Source organism: Lepidochelys kempii, chromosome 2 (genome assembly GCF_965140285.1).
Source record: "Lepidochelys kempii isolate rLepKem1 chromosome 2, rLepKem1.hap1, whole genome shotgun sequence".
Classification (NCBI taxonomy): Eukaryota; Metazoa; Chordata; order Testudines; family Cheloniidae; genus Lepidochelys; species Lepidochelys kempii.
In genome coordinates this window covers 262,082,697-262,105,758 of record NC_136381.1, presented here as the reverse complement: position 1 = coordinate 262,105,758, position 23,062 = coordinate 262,082,697, and the positions used below count along the sequence as shown (strand labels likewise).

The 23,062-nt window shown below is 40.0% G+C and overlaps 1 protein-coding gene across 12 annotated transcripts in view; it reads right to left on the bottom strand.

Moving 5' to 3' along the window:
- NKTR (natural killer cell triggering receptor) overlaps positions 1-23,062 on the bottom strand; it is an 80,169-nt gene that overhangs the window by 5,261 nt on the left and 51,846 nt on the right. For 5 of the 12 annotated variants that reach the window (XM_073334786.2, XM_073334787.2, XM_073334788.2 and 2 more), the window contains 6 exons: positions 21,077-21,299; positions 20,209-20,367; positions 16,930-17,017; positions 12,405-12,550; positions 612-3,575; positions 238-333 (listed from right to left, as the gene is read on the bottom strand). In XM_073334786.2, coding sequence (XP_073190887.1) covers positions 238-333; positions 612-3,575; positions 12,405-12,550; positions 16,930-17,017; positions 20,209-20,367; positions 21,077-21,299 — 3,676 coding nt within the window. The remainder of the gene's footprint in view (positions 1-237; positions 334-611; positions 3,576-12,404; positions 12,551-16,929; positions 17,018-20,208; positions 20,368-21,076; positions 21,300-23,062) is intronic. The other 7 variants (XM_073334781.2, XM_073334783.2, XM_073334784.2 and 4 more) reach the window with 6 other exon arrangements.

The window sequence follows — 23,062 nt, the reverse complement described above, 5'->3', positions numbered from 1 at the left end:
AGCTCCGCTGCAGGGGGTGGGGCTGAGAGCCGCTTCAGCCGCGAGACTCCAAGAGGGGGGCAAAGAGCTGAAAGCCACACTACTCCAGACCAGGGGCGTGGGGAAAGAGAAGAGGGGCCTGATAAACGTTCCAGCCCTGCTGTTGCAGCAGGGCTGAAGCCAAAGATGTCACTGACATCCATTGAAGTCACAGAATCCATGACTTCTGTGACCTTCCTGACAAAATCGTATCCTTACCTATGACTCTTGTAAGTGTGGTAAGATCTACTTCGACTTCTTGACCGATCTCTACTGTACCATCCTCTGCTTCGGCTTCTTGTATAGCTTCTTGATCTATAATTGATAAACAACTTTGAAAAGCATATACTGAATTATTATTAAAATGAATAGTGACGGAAACAGAATTAACACTTCAAAATAAACTTGAAAAATAAAATGCTTTACTGAAAATTAGCGAAGAGATATATTGCTAGTTTCTAGTTAGCACATTACTGTTGGAAAATGAGAGATCCTGTCAACACAGAACTTGCACTTTTATCTCAAATTTGTTTGCTTACTGTTTAAGTAAAACTGTAGATTACTAAAACAGAGATTCATAACAAATTGCTAACCTATATGAGTAAGTGGAACTTCGTGATCGACTTCTTGAGTGACTGTAGGATAGAGATCTTGTTCGATGTCTGGATTTAGATTCAGATTTACTTCGTGACCTACTTAGACTCCTGGATTGGCTGTTGTCATCTCTACTTGGAGGAGACTGTTCATCACTTGAACTCTCTTGGTTCCTTGGTCTCCGATTTAACCGTGCTGTCTTTCTAACTTCATCAAACAGAGATCCGGGCCTCACTTTATTTTTACTTTTTATTTCTATTCTTAAACCTTGTGGCTTAGAGTCAGGTGCTGACGTACTGTTTGTAACTTCTGCAGCACTACTAGTAGTAGCAGACTGTAGATTACCTACACCCTGTAACGGTTTCCATTTATTATCTATCATACTGCTTTGTATATTTTCAGTTATTTCAGTTTTCAAAGTGTTTTCCACAGTAGCGACCATGGTGACGGAGCTACTGTCTTGTATTCCTATTTTTTTGACTTCTTTAACATTGATCAGTTGTTTAATACGGTTTCCTTGTTTGGCTGTATCTGGTCCAGGGTTCTCATTCTGTAAATCTTTGTTTGCATTAATATTTAAATTTTGAGATTTAGCACTCAGGATGACAGGAGACAAAACGTCCACAACTACCTTCCCAGGAGAGTTACGATCTGGAGTACAAATCTCCATGTTATCATCTGTCTGCATAACATCCTCTGATCCATTTTGTTTACTTTCTTCACTATGTTTAACACCTTTCTTTGAAGTAGCCACATTTATTTCTGAATTTAATGTACTGGCTGAATAGTTGTGATCACTGTTGTCTTTATTAAGGTGACTATGATCTGGCGATGTATCGCACGTAGTGTTTTTATTTGAGAGGTTCTCATCTTCACAAGACTTTTCACCATTTCCAGTTTTATCTTTGCACATTTTGTTGTTTTCATAAGCTTTTTGGTTTTTATCTTTACTGTCCCTGGTAAGTTGCTTTTGTTTTTTATCATCTCTGGTAACAGGCTTTTCATTCATGTCCTCATCTTCCTCCTCCCCAAACTCCAGTGGAGGCTGCCAGTGAAAAAGCTCTTTTTGTTTCTGAACCTTATGCTTCTTCTCTTTTTTATCCTTTGATTTCTCTTTGGCTTTTTTGGAATGTGACTTTTTGAGGTTCTTTTTGGACCCATGTTTGTGTTTTTTTGACTTTCCTTTAATATTTGGCAAACTGGAGTGGGATTTCTCAGATGCAGAAGAGGAGGACTGTTGCTTGCTTGTTTTCCAAGTATGGTCAGAAGAATCCAGAAAACCTTCTGAAGAATTTGATTTAGTTTTCACCCTGCTTTTGGTAAGACTGAGCGCTGTATCAGATCCTGATGTGGCCTCACCTTCCTCTTTACTGGATGAGGGCCTAGAATCTTCTCTACTATTTCTAGTCTCGCCTCTTTCTGAATTAGATTCCGAGTCCCATTTACTGCCTGAATAAGTCTTTCTTTTTGTCTTTGAACCACTTCTATGCTGTTCAGAAGTTTTCTCCCTCGAAGATTTCTTTTTTGAATGGTCACTGTCCCATTCAGACTTAGATTTCTCCTCACTTCTGTCAGCAGTCAAATTGTTTTTATTCTCTTTCTGGTTGTCTCCTTCTGGTTGAGAATGTCCTCCTTTTTCCTGGACTGGCTGTATTTTAACAGAATGCTCGCTATCTGTAGAAAAGTCTAAAGATGATCTTCTCTCACTTTCTTTTCGTCCTTGAGAAGACTCATCATAGGCTTTACTCTTCCTGACAACTGTGCTACTTTCAGAGCTACTCTCTTGCCTTTTCTTCAATGATTGGAAATTTTGCTCACTGGATTCAGATTTCCTTTTGCTTCCATGTCTATCGTCATCACTAAGAGAGTAATAAGATGATGACCCACTATAACCTGACTGGTCACTGCGGTATCTATTTGGTGACTGAGATCTACCAGTTGACCGAGATCTTGATCTTGAACTAGATGGACTCCTTGATCTTGAATAAGATCTAGAGTAGGATCTGCTTCGGGAAGACCTGCTCCTTGATCTTAGCCAACTATCCGAACTTCTCTCACTATGAGACCTTGAATAATCACTTCGATCACTATCTGAACTCTTTTGTCGCTTACGGGAGGAGGAGGAGGAGGAAGGATTAACTTCTTTAATATTTGTTAAATTGTAGCTACTTTGGGTAGGCATTACATGGGTTGTTTTAGCTTTCATTTCCTGAATTCGCTCATAGGATGGTTTCCAGGGCTTTTGTCCAGGTTTCCACCTAGAAGGTGGAGGACTGTCACTTAAAGGTATAACTGGAATATTTTCAGCTACAACAGGCTGTACTACAACTTTATCACTCTGTGGTATTACTGCTCTTACAGGTTCAGTCTTGTTTGGCTTATTTTCATTCAATTCTGCCGTAGTATTTCGTGGTGAATTTGAAACTGTCCTGTGGTGCCTGGAGTTAGTGCTAGATCTTGATCTGCTTCGAGAATGAGACAGTTTAGATGCTGTTCTTGATCTAGAACTTCTTCTGGAATAAGACCTTGATCTTGATCTAGATCTGGATCTACACCTGGACCTGTAATATGATCGAGAGTCTCTGCTTGACAGAGTTGATGAACTCCGGTCATCTTTGTCAGATTTAGACCAGTCTCTTCTGGATGAGCGTCTAGAAGATAATGAGGAAGGAGACCTCCTCTCACGATCCCGAGATGACTTTGTCCTCCTGATAGAAGAACGAGAGGATTCTACCTCTGATGAGGGTGAGGGTCTCTTTTTTTTAGTTTGTTTATGTTTCTTGAAATGCTTTTGCTTTTTGGCTTTCTTTCTGTGTTTTGTCTTCTTTTTCTCTTTTCGGTGCTTTTTGTGGTGGCTGGTATACCTCAGGGTACTGAGATCAGAATAGCCATTATGTGACCAAGACCTTGATCGCTGGGACAAACTTCTTTCATCCCATCTGCTTGAGCATGGGTCACTCAACCTTAAAAAAAAAAAAAGTACACAATATTAAAGGAAATTCCCTAAAAATTAGTTTGCTTATTTTCTACATCCAATATAGAATATCAATACAATTGGGTCTTCAGAGTGCTGAATGAAACTAGGTACAGGAGAATGTTATATTTGGTAATAAATAAGGGTTTCTGTCACAAGAGTACATATACATCTTTAAAAAAGCCTATTATACTATAAAAAATTCCCTTTCACATATGAAATGGCTTTATTAATTATGAAGTTATTAGATAGCTATCATCTCCCAGATGAGAAGTAGCTATCAAATATCAGTTAAAATAATTAGTTTTACAGCATGCAGATAAACTAAATGATGTAAATGGCTTATATAGTGCACAATCTCACCATCCAAAAAAAAAATATGGTAGCTTACCAGTACAGTAACTGTTGTTTTTTTAAATGTATTGTGCCTATATACACTGCATGTGTTTGTGCACCCAGTGCACTCGAGTCAGACTTTTGTGAGGAGTATCACCAGGTGGAGCACGTGCTCTGCTCTCCTCGTGCTCTAGGGTGAGGGCATGAAACAGGTATGGCTACTGCCTCCCTCTTTGTACAACAATGTGAAGGAACAGAATGTCCAAAGTAACAGAGAAAGTGGCAGGGTCCTAGAATGTATATGTGCACAACACATCTCAAAGAAGAATTGTTTTTTCTCTTTTGTGTGATTGTGCACATATACATTCCACTACAGGTGATGCATAAGCAGTTCCCTTACAGGTGGAGGGACTTCAGATAATCTGAACAGAGATTGCAACATTGGCTTGCCAAAGTTGGCATTGTCACGAGATGCTTGAGAGATGGTGTAATGAGCACAAAAAATATGGACAGACAACCACATTGCTGCCTTGTAGACATCAGCAAATGCAACACTGCTCAGAAATGTTGATGAAGTAGACATGGAGTGAAGTCATTCCTGGTGGAGGAGAGACTTCAGCAAGATTGCAGTAGAACTTAATGCAGTCAAAAATGCAATGTGAGATTCACTCAGTTGACACTGATTAACCCTTAACTTGCTCAGCATAAGCTGTGAAAAGCCTGGGAGAACTCTAGTGAAATCCAAGTAGAACACCAAAGCTCTACGAACATCCAATGTACAAAGTGTTCTCAGCTTTAAAAGAGAGGTTTCAGGAAAAACTCTGGCAAATGAATAGATTGACTCAAATGGAAATCTGACACGATCTTAGGGTGTGATCTAAAGGAAACTGTCTTAATGGAAGTCCATGAAAAGAGGATCAGCAAGAAAATGATGATGTTCTACAACCCTCTTAGCAGAAGTGACTGCCACCAGAAAGGCTACTTTCATACACTGTAACGGTAATGAGGTGGTAGCCAGAGACTCAAGGGGGGAAGGGGGGTAGGGGCTTATGAATTTGGAGAGGACTAGACTGAGATCTCGTACAGGTACAGGATCAGGCATAGGAGGGTAAACACTGAATAGACCTTTCAAAAAAATTATGTCCAAGCCAGCTGCTCTCCCCATTACTTTAAACAAGACTAAACTGAAATCCTGCCCCCACTTTAGTCAATGAAAAGCTTTCCTTGCCTTTAGTGGGGCAAGAATTGTACCCTAAGGTTTTCCAGTATTATTCACAAAAACTTTGAAGATGCCTCCCAGCCCATGCCACTAGACTAGCACCCCTCAGCAGGAATCTTTCCAGCTGGGGAAGGAAAAGGGGGGAAGGGGGAATGTCAAAAAGCTGCCTCTGTGCATGTGCCAGTAAGCAGAGCTCCTCTATCAATCCAGATTCTGGATTGGTGAATGCACTTCTGACCGAAGCAATATACAGTAAGAGAAATTTTATTGCTGTTTTTTTCATCATATGCTTTAAGCTTCTGTTTGGTTGATTGTAACACTAGCTGTTCTTGGGCTTGGAAGTGAAGACAGGCTGTGGCTCTTTGTACAAAACATTTTTCTTCTGAAGGCGTATTTCCGCAACTCTTTGGTAACTTTCCTTGGCATACTAAGGAACAGTGCTGTATTCACATATGGATTAGTTCAGTCATCTCTATTATGCAAGGACTGAGAATACCAAAATAGCTTCTGAATTACAAGTTCTTTCAGAAAACTGCTATGCCCAGTTTTCTTAATTTAAAAAACTTTTTAAATTTTATAACAAACATACAATTTTTAACTGATGTTTACTAGGGATGTACATAGCATGTAAAAATCCTACTCATGTAGCTGATTAAAATTCTATCGGTTAAACGTTTTACTGGAGAACTAGGGGGGATCCCGGCTGCTGGCCCCGCGCTCAGGGATCCCATGCACCGCTACAGACTAGGGACCGAATGGCTAGGCAGCAGTTCTGCAGAAAAGGACCTAGGGGTTACAGTGGACGAGAAGCTGGATATGAGTCAACAGTGTGCCCTTGTTGCCAAGAAGGCCAATGGCATTTTGGGCTGTATAAAAGTAGGGGCATTGCCTGCAGATCGAGGGACGTGATCATTCACTTCTATCCGACACTGGTGAGGCCTCATGTGGAGTACTGTGTCCAGTTGTGGGCCCCACTCTACAAGAAGGATGTGAAAAAATTGGAAAGCGTTCAGTGGAGGGCAACAAAAATGATTAAGGGACTGGAACACATGACTTATGAGGAGAGGCTGAGGGAACTGGGATTGTTTAGTCTGCAGAAGAGAAGAATGAGGGGGGATTTGATAGCTGCTTTCAACTACCTGAAAGGGGGTTCCAAAGAGGATGGATCTAGACTGTTCTCAGTGGTAGCAGATGACAGGACAAGGAGTAATGGTCTCAACTTGCAGTGGGAGAGGTTTAGGTTGGATATTAGGAAAAACTTTTTCACTAGGAGGGTGGTGAAGCACTGGAATGCGTTGCCTAGGGAGGTGGTGGAATCTCCTTCCTTTGAAGTTTTTAAGGTCAGGCTTGACAAAGTCCTGGCTGGGATGATTTAGTTGGGTATTGGTCCTGCTTTGAGCAGGGGATTGGACTAGATGACCTCTTGAGGTCCCTTCCAACCCTAATATTCTATGATTCTATGATTCTAAAAGCAGGAAATGAGAGGGTTAGAGAAAATGGAACCCCCATCTACTGGTGGATATAGTGAAGAAACAGAAGCAGGCGAACTCTCACAGAACTAACTGAAAGCCTGACCATTTTGGGGCAACAAGTACTCCAGTACATATGTAGCCTCTGTGTGAAGGGTGATAAATGTTAAGATTGTGCCCAAATCAAAAACCTCTTCCATTTTCCTGCATATGTGGCTCTAGTGAATTCCTTTTTGCTGTTCACAAAGATGGTCTGAACCTCTTAAGAGCACAATTTCTCATGAGAATTCAACCAGAGATCATCCATGTCATGAGATTGAGAGATTGGAGGTTTGGATGTAGAGACTTACCTTGGTTCTGAGACAACAGATCCTCAACTAGAGGCAAAGTTAACGGAGGTCAAACAGAGAGCTGATGAAGGGCTGTGAACCAATGCTAACTTGGACATGCTGGTGCATCAAGACTGAAGTTACTTTTCAGTTTTCTGAATACTCTCGGAATAAGAGAAATTGAAGGGAATGCACATAGAAGACAACTGGACCATGGAAAAAGAACAGAATCTGTGATGGAATCTGGGTTGCAGCCCATCCTGAAGCAAAATCTCATACACTTGTTGTTCAGGTTGGTTACAAACAAATGTGTTACTGGTGAAAAAATCTGGAAGAGAACATCTTTCCTGATTGACCACTTATGTTGGTCTATGAAGGAATCTGCAAGTGTGTTTCTTAATCCTGGATGGTGAAAGGCCTCTAGGGAAACATCATGATGAATGCATAAATTCCATAGGAGCATAGCCTCCTGGCACAGTTGGGACAATCTTCCACCTCCCTGCTTCTTCAGCTAAAATATGGCGATGGTGCTGTATGTAAAATCTTGTACCACCTGGTTCTCGATGGTGGACATAAACATCTTGTAGGCAAATGAATAGCTTGTAGCTCTACACATCTATGTGGAGTGAAACTTCCCGGAGTGACCAAAGAGTTTGTGTCCAGAGTTGACCGAGATGGGCTCTCCAACCTTCAGCAGATGCATCTGTTATCAGAGTCATAGTCAGTTCTGGGGACAAGAATAGAATAATTTTGCACTCATTGTGGGGATCCAACAACCAAACGATAGACTGAAGCACTCACAGCAGGTACGCAAATCCGTATGTCCAGAGGGTTCTGGGAAGGACTATATATTGAATGGAGCCAGGCCTGCAGATAGGTAAGGTGAATTCTGGCATGCAGAGTTACGTACATGCATGAAGCCATGTGGCCCAGAGCTGAAGGCAGGCATACACTGTTGTCATTGGGTAGGAGGAATTCAGGGTTTTGGAAAAGAAGGCTAAAGACTGATATCTTTTATGTGGAAGATAAAACTTGGCTGTCCTGGCATTAAAGTCTGCTCCTATGAAGGATATGCGTTGATTATAATTGTGATTTGTCCAAATTTAGTTTCAGACCCAGATGGGAGAACAACTGCCTGATTAGAATGCTGTTTTGGACCTGGTCGCTTGATGCTCCACGAACTAGCCAATCATCATGGTAAGAAAATATCTGAACACCCCAGCACTAGAGATGGGCTGCTACAACTGCCATGCACTTGAAGACCCTTGGAGCTGATGACAGTTCGAAGGGAAGCATTGCATACTGGTAATGATTGATGTCTGCTAAGAATCAAAGGTACTTCCTGTTAGGAATTTATCGCAACGTGGAAGTAAGTGTCTTGTAAACTGAGTGCTGCATACCAATCTCCAGGGAAGGGATAAAAGCAGTGAGGGTAAACAGCCTGATCTTGATTTTTTTTTTTTTTTTTTAAGATGAAATGGTTCAGCTTTCTTAGATCTAAAACGGGGTGAAGGCCACCAGATCTCTTTGGGACCATGAAGTACCAGGAATAGAAACCTTTTCTTCTGTGTTGGTAAGGAACTTCTGTCACTCAATTCTAGAAGAGACTGGCGTTCTTGAAGTAACAGTCTTGTGAGACGAGTCACTGAAAAGGTACGGGGAAGGTGGGTTGGGAAAAGGAAGGGAGGTAAATTGGAGAACATATCCCTCCTTCACTCTGCTGAGCACCCACTTGTCTGAGGTGATGCTTTCCCAAGCACACTGAAAGCCGGACAGGTGCGATCCAGGGAGGAGATGTAGTTGGTGTGCTGTCCTCGACTAAGAAGTCAAAATGATTGCTTGGAGGATGAAGCTGCCTCGTGAGAAGGGTCTCCCACCGATTAAGATGGCTACTTATGTCGGGAAGGGCTTGACCTTCTCTTGAACGCATACTATGACCTCTGTTGGAAAGAGGATCTGGAGTAAGATTGGGGCCTAAACAGTTTCCTCTTGGAAACCAGAGTATAAATGCTTAATAAACCAAGTGTTGCATGACAGTCCCTGAGTGTGTGCATAGCGTCATCTGTTTTAGCAACAAACAGTTCAGAACTCTCCAAAGGCAAGTCCTCTATTGTGTTCTGCAGCAACCTTGAAATGCCAGAAACCTGTAGCAAGAAAGAACACAGCATGGAGATTGCAATGCCTTTGGAACACAAAGCTGTATCAGCAGCATCCTGTAAGATGCCCCTGAAACCAGCACTAAAAACCATTCCTTATATTCCTCTGACAGCTTGTCAGCAAATTTAGAAATTGCAAAGAAATTAATAAAGTTATATTTTGACAAAACAGCCTGATAATTAGCAACTCTTATTTGAAGTGTGGCAGCGGAAGAAATATTTGGGCTGTATAAATCCAGCCTCTCATATTCTTTATCCTTGGGAGTAGCCTAAGGGTGAGACTGATGGGACTGTTCATTAGCACCTGTGAACACCAAAGACTCAGGAACTGGATGGGTAAAGAAACAGTCAAAATCTTGTTGAGGGATTTGGTATTGTCTGTCCACTAGCTTGCCCATAAGTGGTATAGAGGCTGGAGTTTCCCAGAGAGTTCTCGCTACCTACAGTAATGCTTCATTGATGGGAAGTGCAACTCTTCCCAGGGGAGGGGGATGTAAAGTAACTAGGACAGTGTGGTGGATTCTCTTATACAAGTTTCTACTGCACCCCCCGCCAGAGAAGTGTCAACCCTCCTAATCAGGTCGTGAAAAACTCTGAAGTCCTTGGAGGGGAGATGAAGTCTCTGGTGTGACTGCCTTATCTGGAGAAGATGAAGAAATAGGAGAAGAAAGATCTAAGGATTCTTCCATTAATTCCTCCTCTTCTTCCATGGGATTCAGCACAGCAGGTTGAGGGATGGTAGCAGGACGATGAGTAGAGGTTTTTGGCAGCAAGGGAGTAGGAGACTTCTTTCTAGAGTGAGGAAAATCTAGAGTCTCTTGGAGCAGCACAAGACCAGTAAGGGGGACCCCAAGCAGGGATTTCCTTATAGGACAACAGATTCTTCCAAAGGTGAGACAGATTCTTCTCTTTTTGAGTCAGAAGAAATGTAAGCCATCTCAGAATATGGAGGAGCAGTTCTCATTGGTGTTCTAGGTGGCCTGGATATGAGAGACATTGGGCTCCAAAGAAAGCAAGGGTTGGCAGAATGTAGATGAAGTGATCCATGCCAATGATGCCAGCATAACTCGTAAGAACATAAGAATGGCCACACTGCGTCAGACCAATGGTCCATCTAGCCCAGTATCCTGTCTTCCGACAGTGACCAATGCTAGCTGCCCCAGAGGGAAAGAACAGAACAGTTAATCATCAGCTGATCCATCCCCTGTCGCCCATTCCCAGCTTCTGGCAAACAGAGGCTAGGGACATTTCAGAGTATGGTTTTGCATACAGTCATCATACAGATGACTGAAACAGAGATAGTGCCCACAGTGCCAGGTACGCTGATGGCCCTGAAGACAGTGTCACTGGTTGTAGAAGAGGAGAGTCTGGCAGGGAAAAACAAAGGAGATCGCCTGAGGACAACAAGGCCTACATGGTGGAAGGTACCTCAGGTAAGTGTGTCAATAGTGCCAGTGGAGCACAGGCAGACTGAAACAGCTGAAAAGAGCTGATAAATTGTATAGTCAATTGCATGACCACATTTTGGTTCATTATGAAATATACTCAAGAAACCAAATAACCAATCTTAGTCAAAGTTTAACAACATGGTACAGGAAAAAGGTCCTATAGGATACCAGTCTCTGAAGAGCAGTCCTATGAAGCAATGTTATATTCATCTTATGCAGAAGGTGTGCCCCCCAAGTTACACATTTCAGCTGGTATTATTTATATGATTTTACAAGTTACACATTCTTACTACACGTCACCAAAATCCAACCCATCACTTTCTTCCACGTCCCTAACTTGTTATTCTGTTCCCTCCTTACTTTGGTTTTGGGTACTAGCATTCCAGGTACTGATCTGTGAAGGTATTTCCATAGCTTGTACTGAAACACAGAACCAATGTATCTTGATTTTGACAAGTTCCCTATCTGCTTGTGACAAATGCTGATTTCAGCAAATGCAAAGTGTTATGGGACACTTAGCATAGGAAGTGAACAAGATTATGGTAAAGGCCTGTTTAGGTTATATCACTGTTACAGTATTTGTGCTTAATGCATACCACACACACAATATTTACATGCTAACCAATATATATTAGTCAGCGAGAACAAAAGACCCATCATGGGTGAAGACACTGGACTTGACCGTGCTCCCTCATATGGAACTGGTGAGCACTTACATTTGTGAAGCCTCAAATGGGTACCAGAGGACTTACCAGAAGATTTTCTGGGGAAAGACCAAAACTTTGAGGTCTTATTAGCATTGGAATGCCCAGGTCGCTTTGTTGAAGCTGACAGAGAAGACAAAGCATGATGTTTGTCAGCGGACTTGCGTTTTGAAACAGGAGGAGCTGGAGGGGCACTTCTGCTTGAATCTGAGTCCCCTGCCTCATGGTCAGGGCTCAACTATGATGCAAGATGCATGGCCTCTTTCACAAGGTGGACCTTAAGTCAAAAGTTCCTCTGTTTTTGGTCCTGGTGGGGAAGGAGGTACAAATAGAGCATTTGTCCCTCATCTAAACCAGACAAATCAAGCAGCTCTTGTGCCTATCTGTGACCGGGATAACGGCTCCACAGGTTCCACACCTGGGGATTTTTTCCGTATCTTTTAGAGATGCTGGCTAATTGAAGCAAATACTACAGGGAGTTCCAATGCTTACTGTGAGCAGTGAGAAGGAACTGAGAGGGAGGTGGCCAGGCCCCTTTTATGTCTTTGCCTGAGAGAACAAGAACAGAGACACATGCACTGCATAGTGGGACTGCTGGCAAAAGTCTCTGACTCAAGTGCACTGCATGCATGAACACGTGGATTGGAATGTAAGTGTGCACAATCATTTGAAGGAGAACTATAGATTCATAAGCTATGTTGAAATCCAAGCTTAACCATTTTCTCATACTTTTTTTGTGCTTCTCTACCAAACAATCTTACAATATATTAACAGGCCGAAGGAATTCATAGCAATTGGGATGTTTTGTTTATGACGAATATGTTACTATTATTCAATAACCATCAGATACATAAATGCAGAAAACCGAATATTCTGATGGTATAACAAGATTCACACCACAGTTACCAAGTCATCAGAATTTTTTCATAGAGCTGCTTCTGTTGAAACATTTATAACTGTATAAGGACTGTTTACAAGATCTGATATATTTCTTTTTGACTGTGCTTCCAAGAGAGACCATGGCATAGTAACAATACGGAAAGGTTATGGAATAAGTCTTTTCTATTTTTATTATTCTGAACTTGAAGAGAGTATCTTCTCATTTTACAAGACAAATAACACATATAACAACTTAAAATTTGTAGTAAAGATCTTACTTATCTCCTTTACTCCACTTCTCCCCACTGGGTGGTCTGTATGTTCTTAACCTCTGCATCTCCTCTTTCCAATGAGGAGGGGTTTCACTGCTCTCATCATCATCTGATTCAGAACAGGATCGTGATCGAGGTGGTGTGTGGTATCGCTGGAAGAGTACAAAAGCAGGCTTAAACAAAGGCAAAAAGGAAACCAAGTACCCTGCAGGAGAGAACTGAGGCAAAAGTATCATTCAGCAGGTCTCAATAACACAAGCAAAATCAGGAGTCTCTTCCATAAATTCATAGATTTTAAGGCCACAAGCGACCATGGTGATCATTTAGGCCTTGTCTACACTACTGCGGTAAGTCGACCTAAGTTATGCTACTCCAGCTACATGAATAAAGTAGCTGGACTCAACGTAGCCTAGGTCGACTTCCTGCAGTGTCTACACCGTGCTGCATCGACGGGAGATGCTCTCCTGTTGACTTACATTAATCTTCTTTTTCCGGTGGAGTACCAGAATCGACGGAGAGCACTCTGCGGTCAATTTAGCAGGTCTCTGCTAGACCCTGTAAATCGACCCCCGCTGCATCGATCGCAGCAGCGTAGACATGGCCTTAGTCTCACCTCCTCAATAACACAGGACAGACAACTTCACCCAGTAATCTCTGCATCATAAAGCCCATAAAGAACAGTTACTTACCGTATAGTAAGTGTCGTTCTTAAACGTATGTTGTGCAGCAAAAGTGGAACCCATGTGGATATGTGTCCCTTGTGCATAAGATCTGATTTGCTTGGTCAGCAGTATTCACTTGAGGGCCCCCAATCGAACGGCATAATGGATTAAGCTAATCCAACTCTCTCAGTTTCTTTGCCAAAACAGAACCCAGAGCAATAGGATTCCATAAGATCAGAGAAGGAGGAAAGGTTGTGGAATCCATGCAGACAACACATCTCAAAGAACCACAGTTACTGCAGGATAACAAACCTTTCTTCTTTGAGTCTACATGTATTTCACTAACAAAGCAGTTGTCTGTTTGCTTGGAGGAGGGTGGTAGAAGTCCTATTTAAATTTGACTGCAGTACATCTCTTCTAAAATGAGTATCCAATCTGGAAGCCTATATTAAGGAATAGCATCTTGTAAATATGCAGACCAAGCTCAATGTAGCTGTTCTACAAATTACAGACATAGGGCCATTTGTCAGATAGTCTGAGCTCTAGTGCAATGAGCTCCAATATGGCTAGCTAGATCAAACCGGACTAACTCATAACGTGTCTTTATACAGCCGGAGACCTCCTTAGATAACATGAGTGTATATAGGTTACTCCCCAGCTCTATCAGCAAAGGCCACAAATGATCTGGGCGGTGCTCCTGAACAATTTTATCTTGTCATTGTAAAGAGACAGTGCCCTTTCTGTGTGAAGTTTAGCTTCTCCCACAGTTAAGTGAGACTTGGGAAAGAAAACTGGGAGATGAATGCAGTAGTTTATTTAAAACTCTGAGACAATCTTCCATTTAGCTTTGTAAGTCTGTCTGGTTGAAAATTTGAATCCACACTTGTGAACAATGTTCTACAGGATGAAGTCTGATAGAACGCCCTGGTTATCTGAGGATGCCTGCTGAATTGATCTGCCAAGGTGTTCTGAAAGTTGAAAAGGTGGAGAGCCACCAGTTTGATCTGAGTCAGAATGCACCAATTACAGAGTCAAATGGTCTCCTGACAGAGCACAGACACAGTCTTTCTCCTTCTTGTCTGGATATATAATGCATAGCTATGGTGTTGTCTATAAGTACTACTATTGTGGCTCTCCAGAGTAGAGAAAGGAATATTCTGCATGTGAGATGGACAGCTTTGAGCGTTAAGATATTTAAATGGAAGCAAGCTTCCAAAGAGGACAATAGGTCCTGAATTTTAAGGTGACCTCGACAAGCTGCCCATCTCTGAGTGATGGAGTCTGCCATCAGAGTCATGGTAGAGAGAAGTATAGATAGGATACTCTGTTGCAAACCTGAAGAGAGTCTCTTTCCACGAGCTTAACAAACAGTCTTGTGGGACTGTAATCACTATGTCCATTCAGTGTCTCTTGGGTAGATACAACGAGCATAGAACATAGGTGAAGTCTGGCAATCACTTCACATGGGTACATGAGACTGCATGTTCTAGAAGCCTGAGGCAGGTTTCCACTGATATTCTGGGTGATCCTGAAGTTGGCTCATGATACCTACTATTGCTTGGAATCTATTTTGTGGAAGGTACACTCTCCACTGATCTGGAGTCTACCAGTCCTCCTATTAACTCTATGCTCTGAGTCCAAATCATTGTAGATTTTTGTCTGTTGACCTTGAGGCACAGTGAGGCAAAGAGGTGTGAATTACTTGAACTGAAAAGATGACCAGTTGGAGTGATCTGCCTCGAATTAGCCTGTCATTGAGGTAAAGGTAGAGTTGGATTCCTTGTCTTCTTAGGTGAGCTCCTATAACTGCCAAACACTTGGAGAACACCCATAGTACGGAAAGACCAGAGGGCCGGACTCTGTACTGGTAATTAAATGTCCCATAGGAAATATCCCAGATTTCTTGTAGGGCTTGCTGGCTATATGTAAATAGGCAGCTTGCAGGCCACGAGCTCCAAACCAGTCTTGAAGACCTAATGAAGGAATTATGGAGGGTAGAATCACCATCCTGGACTTGAAATGATGGATATAGATGTTGAGATATCAAAGGTCCAGGAGGGACCACCAACCTCCTTTCTTCTTTAGGATAAGAAAGTAATGGAAATCAAAACCCCAGCCCTGAACTCCAAGGGCAACTCCCTCCACTGGTCTGAGTTGAAAAAGGGAGTCTCTTACAACATTCAGGACCCACAGGTTCCAAGTAATCCCAGCCCAAGCTTCCTGAAAAAAAGAGGCACTTTCCAAAGGGGTGGGGAATCTTAGAAAGTAAAAAATCCTTTAGTGGTTCTATTAGGCTCTCAACATTGGCATCAAACTTGATGTCTGGGGGAAGCCCAAGACTGTGAGGCAACAGATGAGGAGGCAGAGGGTCATCTGCGATGGCCTCTCTGGCCAATGGTAATACTGGGCAGAAGAATGCTGTCTGAAGGACGGCTGCAGCTGCGGCTACTTCATTCTTGGAGCTGAGTCATAAAGACTCAAAGTATACTCAGTTACCTTTGAATCTTTCAAGGAGTAGAGGGCCTCAACAATTCCAAGGTTAAAAAGTTTGTTTGCCTCAAATGGGAGGATCCACAAGGGCGGACGCATGCTGACGGCCTCATAGATATTACCGTGATCATAATATGCACCATGGTGCCATTCAAAGAACTTCTGTCTGAGTGACAGTATAACTTCTAGAAAAATATCCAGTATTGATTTAGAGATTTACTGATGGAGAATCCAACATATCCCTATGCAAATTGCTGCAGTGGCTAATTACCTTCACTTAAAAATCTGCACCTGATTTCTAGTGTAAATTTGTCTAGCTTCAGTTCTAACAAACTTCTTATGCCTTTTTCTGCTAGATTAAAGAGCTCTCTATCATACCACTCTTTCCCCACATAGGCTCTTGTAGACTGTGATCAAGTCACCTAAAACTTTTCTTGGATAAATAATGTATTTTGAGCTTCTGTGTCTCATTATAAAACATGTTTTTCCTAGACCTCAAACCATTCTTTCAGCTCTCCTCTGAACCCCCTTCTAATTTTTCAACTTTCATGACTAAATTATAGGTGAATGTGACTATGAGATATTGACCTTGCATTAAACAACATTAAACTTCCCTTGTGGCTCATGTAACTCATTGCACAGTGGAGCTAAGATGAGACCTATATTGACCAACTGACCTACAACTACATATGTCTCTTACTTTGGCTACCCAAACCCATCAAAACAGAGACTGAAAGGCTAATACATCCAAAGATCCCTCCCCCATACCACTGAATCCTCAGACCCCAACAATGTCACTCTACTTTCTCGACTACGTATATACAGTAATCAGAAGAGCACAGTTACTACGACTGGAGACATGATCAACAGCCATCATAACAAAAGGCAAAAGAGACAGTACTTCCTTATCTCTGCACCTTACAATCCTGGGGTTCAACTAAGGCTATTGTGGGGCACCCTGACAAATGGAGAAAAGTAGCAGCTATTGTCATTGTGTCTGGCTGCTTCTGTAGTCTATTGTCCAGGGTGCCATAAGTTGGGATCCAGCGGCGATTATGGGATGAATCTAGCGGGCATTATTTACCCTCTAAGTATTTCATCCTTAAGTGATTTTAATACCCACTCATGACGAAGGGGCAAACATCCTGCTTTTCCCATCAATCTAATAGGTAAGCCTGTTTTTAGTGTAAGAGCTATAAAAATGTGAGGGTTTTACAAATACAGTTTTAATTTTGCTGCAACATTTCAACACATCAACCAAGTAAGCTATGGTCCTTCAACCTCAGTTACAATAAAATCACATGCAAACCATACGAGTTATTTAAAACTCTGGGAAGAAAGGGTGGGTAGGGGAAAGGGTGAAAGAAATATAAACATACGATTGTTCCTCTTCCTTTAATTTTTCTTCCAGATTTAGAGACTGACGGCTTCTGGTCAGTCAAAACTGGTGCAACATCAAGAAGTTTCCTAAAATAAGAAGAAAAAATGGGTTTAATGTAACCCAGTAATAAAAATATGAATTTGTTCCTCATAGATCATTGTTAAGCTAATAATGTACAAAATATTTAACAAGAGGTCCAATAAAACAAATAGAGAAAGACTGAAAGTCAGTGTACTGAGAAAGCAATATTATGAGGAGAGAAAGAAAAAATAAGTGAATAGATAGCTTCCCTATGAAAGGTGGATCACTACCATATAGTAATTTTCACCTAGCTAACAAGATTAGACTATCTACAGTAAATAATGCTGACTTACTAATGAACTTGCAAAATGATGTTAGAACAGTGCACCCTTTTTCTAGGATGCAGTCATTTTTATCTCCTGTCTGCTAACCGTATGTGCACTGAGTAATGCCTGGATCTCCGCGTCCACAAATATATTACTTTAAGGGCTTGTCTACACAGACATTTAGTTCACAGCAAATTGGGGTGTAACTCTAACCCACACTGCACCTGCCACACACTGAGGTCCATGTGTACCTTGACAATGCACACCGACTAGAGAACTGTAAGTGCATATCAGGATGGTCCACACTGACCCTTATCGTGCAGCAAGCTAGCATGGGATAGAATTACACCCCAGCTTGCCACAAACTAAATATTCATGTACACAAGCCCTAAGGGGCATCACTAGTTTGCCACCTATGGACAACTGACCAGTTCTAATGGTTTTTAGCAATGAAAGGCAATTCAACATTCCTGTAAATACACTTCAGTATGCTCAGTAGAAATGAATAGTTGTCAAAGCTTGAAGAAATGATTTATCATTTCAAGCAGGGACTTACTGTCAACTTTTTTATGTCCATGAACATTGTTTGAATGTAAACAGGCTCTGTAGATGATTGACTAGTATTGTATATTAAGCAATTCAGCCCATTACACAGAGTATGCTATAGAAAGAGCATTTGAACTTTGTATAATATTTCTTTTATATTTAATTTGAAACTATTTTACAAATTCATGATTATTTGGTTTCTCTAGAAAGATAGCGTTTTTGGAAAATAGGGAGAAGCATATTAACATCAGGGTCTTGACCAAATTCCAACTGATCACAAGACTGAAATCAAATTCCTCTTACTGTTTAAATTGGAAAGGTAATACTTCATTTTCCCTCTTAAACTACTCTGTTATATTGCTATGCACTGCTAAACAATTACTGCATTTTATCCTGGGGTTTCATACAGAAGCAGTGGATGAAGTAATCTATTTGTATTGTTTATATTTCAATTTAGGTTTGTAACACATTTGGGATCCTTCACAAGTGGCACAATGTAAAGTTATTACTAGGGCTGTCAAGCAATTAAAAAATTAATCTTGATTAATCAAGTGATTAATCGTGCTGTTGAACAATAATAGAATACCATTTATTTAAATATTTTGGATGTTTTCTACATTTTCATATACACTGATTTCAATTACAACACAGAATACGAGGTGTACAGTGCTCACTTTATTTTTTATTACAAATACACTGTAAAAAACAAAAGAAATTGTATTTTTTAATTCACTTAGTACGAGCTCTGTAGTGCAATCTCTATCATGAAAGTTGAACTTATAAATGTAGAATTATGTACAATAAAATAACTGCATTCAAAAATAAAACAGTATAAAACTTTAGCACCTACAAGTCCACTCAGTCCCACTTCAGCCAATCACTCACTCAAACAAGTTTGGTTACAATTTGCAGGTGTTAACACTGCCCGCTTCTCGGTTACATCACCTAAAAGTGAAAACAGGTGTTCACAAGGCACTGTTGTAACCGGTATCACAAGATATTTACTTGCCAGATGTGCTAAAGATTCACATGTCCCTTCATGTTTCAACCACCCTTCCAGAGGACGTGTCCATGCTGATGATGGGTTCTGCTCAATAACAATCCAAAGCAGTGCGGACTGACGCATGTTCATTTTCATCATCTGACACAGAGGCGACCAGCAGAAGGTTGATTTTCTTTTTTGGTGTTTCAGGTTCTGTAGTTTCCACAACTTGAGTGTTGCTCTTTTAAGACTTCTGAAAACATGCTCCACACCTCGTTCCTCTCAGATTTTGGACGGCACTTCAGATTCTTAAACCTTGGGTTGTGTGCTGTAGCTATCTTTAGAAATCTCACATTGCTACTTTCTTTGCATTTTGTCATATCTGCTGTGAAAGTGTTCTTAAAACAAATATGTGCTGGGTCATTATCCGAGACTGCTATAATATGAAATATATGGCAGAATGTGGGTAAAACAGAACAGGAGATATAAAATTCTCCCCCAAGGAGCTCAGTCACAAATTTAACTAGTGCATTAATTTTTTTAACAAGCATTATCAGCATGGAAGCATGTCCTTTGGAATGGTGGCCGAAGCATGAAGAGGCATACGAATGTTTACCATATCTGGCACGTAAATACCTTGCAATGCTGGCTACAAAAGTGCCATGCGAACACCTGTTTTCACTTTCAGGTGACACTGTAAATAAGAAGCAGGCAGCAGTATCTCCTGTAAATGTAAACAAACTTGTTTGTCTTAGGGATTGGCTAAACAACATGTAGGACTGAGTGGACTTTTAGGCTCTGAAGTTTTATATTGTTTTGGTTTTGAGTGTAGTTATATAACAACAAAAAATCTACATTTGTAAGTTACAGTTTCCCGATAAAAAGATTGCACTACAGTACTTGTATGAGGTGAATTGAAAAATAGTATTTCTGTATCATTTTTACAGTGCAAATATTTGTAATAAAAATAATATAAAGTGAGCACTGTACAATTTGTATTCGGTGTTATAATAGAAATAAATATATTTGAAAAGGTAGAAAAACATTCAAAAATATTTAATACATTTCAATTGGTATTCTATCATTTAACAGTGCAATTAATCATGATTAATTTTATTAATCACGATTAATTTTTTTGAGTTAATCATATGAATAAACTGCGATTAATCGACAGCCCAAGTTATTACATAAGATTCGATCTGATGAGATTAGAGACACAGGCTGAAGTGGAAATTCCAGTGGAAAATGTTACAAGCAGCTAAGTTACTTAATGTTAAGAACCTTACTTTCACCACTGGGTGGCCCTCCGAGAGTCAGTACAGAAAATCCTTTATTAATGGAAAGAACATCCCCACTAAGTTAATACCATAGTGTAACAAAAAAGGTTAAATCTACAGCTTACGGCTCAGGTTCTACTTTGACAACAGGCACATCTCTTCTCAGCAAAAATCTATTTTCAGGCACTGGGGGAATTTCTTCAGGTCGAACCACAGGTTTGTCCCTTTTTGTGCTCAAGTCAACTGATTTTCTCTCATTTACATCACTCTTGTCAGAATGGCTGCTGGGTGGTGGGAGGGGGGAGAAAGCAATTTACAAAGCAAAACTATTATCTAAACCTAGGCTGAAAGACGTACATATTCTCAAAACTGATTTAAAAAAAATAACCGTAAGTGACATATCCAACACTAAGGATATGTCACATTGTTAACTCATCACATTGTTAACTCATTTAATTTTATGCCAACATCTACAAGTCAAGCTATCAAAGAACTAGAGAAACAAGGCTCCTTTCACATTTAACAGACAAAAGTTATATTTCCTTCTTGGATCATCAGTTAACTTATTACAGTGTCAACAGGTATCTTAATATTCTAAAATATAGTAAATCATAATTGAAAATAAATATCACATTTTAATATGAGCATCCTTAATACAGTACAGTAAATTTTCCTCTACTTTAAAAATGATCCCAAATAATTAAATGTTGTCTCCATGCATTAGTTTCTCCTTCCCAATGTATGTAAATATATTATGTCCCAAATGGCTGTCAGTGTGCAGAGATGCAGTTTATTAGTTAAGTTACTAATAGCTTCTCTATATTTAGTAAAAAATCTTTAATTAAATCTACAGTAAACTTTAATTTTAAAGGACGAACAAAATCAAACTTCCAGAATTAAATACATCTTAATAATGTTTTCCATAAAGCACCTATATAATTAACATGGTAATTTCACACATGATTTCTTTGGGATTCTTAACAGATTAGTCACCCTCTTTGGTTTGATATCCGTTTGCACCTTGGCTCCTCTTTCTTTCTCTCTTCCCGTCTTCGCTTTCTTGATTGTTTTATTTTAGTTCTTCTCTTGCGCTTTCTTCTTCTACTTTTCTCATTTTCAGCTTCACTTTCCGATGAAGATTCTGAAGAGGTTGATGAGCTAGAGGAGGAATCTGAAGCTTCTGAGTGAGTAGACGCTTTCCTCTTTTTCTCTAAAACTTAAGATGACACTATTATAGAAACATGGTTCTCCAAAAGAGCAGAGTGTAAACTATAAACAATCATCAGCTTCCTTATTTCCCGATTAGCCACAACAGAAAAGAAACAGGACACTTAAATGTGCAATTACATTAAGTAAGTGTTCGGACCATACATATTAAATGAATGAAATATCAATGAAATGATTAACCTGAAGTATAATAATTTTTATATCAGAGTAAGGATGAGTGTGGTAAAATTCTTCAGTTTCTACCAAGTGAACTATACAGCTCTCCAATTTACATCTCTCTACCCTAAAAAACAGAGTGTACCACTTTATAACCAACATTTCAATTATACATAACACAGGAGGATTTTTTAATATTTCAATAAACAAATTATAGTATATGAACAAGATGAAAAGCTTGCCATATTAACAAATAAATGTTTGATAAAGAAATGTTAATAAGTAAATGTGTGGATATTTGGTCATATGAACAGAACAGTTAACTCATGCGATTAACTCAAAAAATTAATTGCGATTAATAACATTTATAATAGAATACCAATTGAAATTTATTAAATATTTTTTGAATGTTTTTCTACATTTTCAATATTGATTTCAATTACGACACAGAATACAAAGTGCACAGTTCTCACTTTATATTATTATTTTTATTATAACTATATGCACTGTAAAAATGATAAACCAAATAGTATTTTTCAATTCACCTCATACAAGTATTGAAGTGCAATCTCTTTATCGTAAAAGTGTGCAGCATGCTTTCAGATTTCTTAAAAGAGCAACACTCTGATATGGAAACTATAGAACCCGAACCACAACCAAAAAAAAAAAAAAAAAAAAAAATCAACCTTCTGCTGTTGGCATCTGACTCAGAGGATGAAAATGAGCATGCATCAGTCCACACCACTTTGGCTCATTATAAAGCAGAATCCATCATCAGCCTGGACACATGTCCTCTGGAATGGTGGTTGAAGCATGAAGGGACACATGAATCTTTATCGCATCTGGCATGTAAATATCTTGCAACACCAGCTACAACAGTGTCATGCGAACACCTGTTGTCACTTTCAGGTGACATTGTAAACATGAAGCAGGCAGCATTATCTCCCACAAATTGTAACCAGCCTTGTTTGTCTGAGTGATTGGCTGACCAAGAAGTAGGACTGAGTGTACTTCTAGGCTCTAAAGTTTCACATTGCATTCAAAAGTAAAACAGTTTTTGTTTTAACATAATTCTACATTTGTAAGTTCAACTTTCATGATAAAGAGATTGCACTATAGTACTTGTATGAGGTGAACTGAAAACTTTTGTTTTTTTAGTGTAAATATTTGTAATAAAAAATAAATATAAAGTGAGCACTGTACACTTTGTATTCTGTGTTGTAACTGAAATTAATATATTTGAAAATGTAGTAAACATCCAAAATTATTTAAAATAAATGGAGGACTTGTGGCATCTTAGAGACTAACAAGTTTATTTGAGCATAAGCTTTCGTGAGCTACAGCTCACTTCATCGGATGCATTCAGTGGAAAATACAGTGGGGAGATTTATATACACAGAGAACATGAAACAATGGGTGTTACCATACACACTGTAACGAGAGTGATTAGGTAAAGTGAGCTATTACCAGCAGGAGGGAGCGGGGGGAGGGCTTTTGTAGTGATAATCAAGGTGGGCCATTTCCAGCAGTTGACAAGAACGTCTGAGGAACAGCGGGGGGGGAATAAACATGGGGAAATAGTTTTACTTTGTGTAA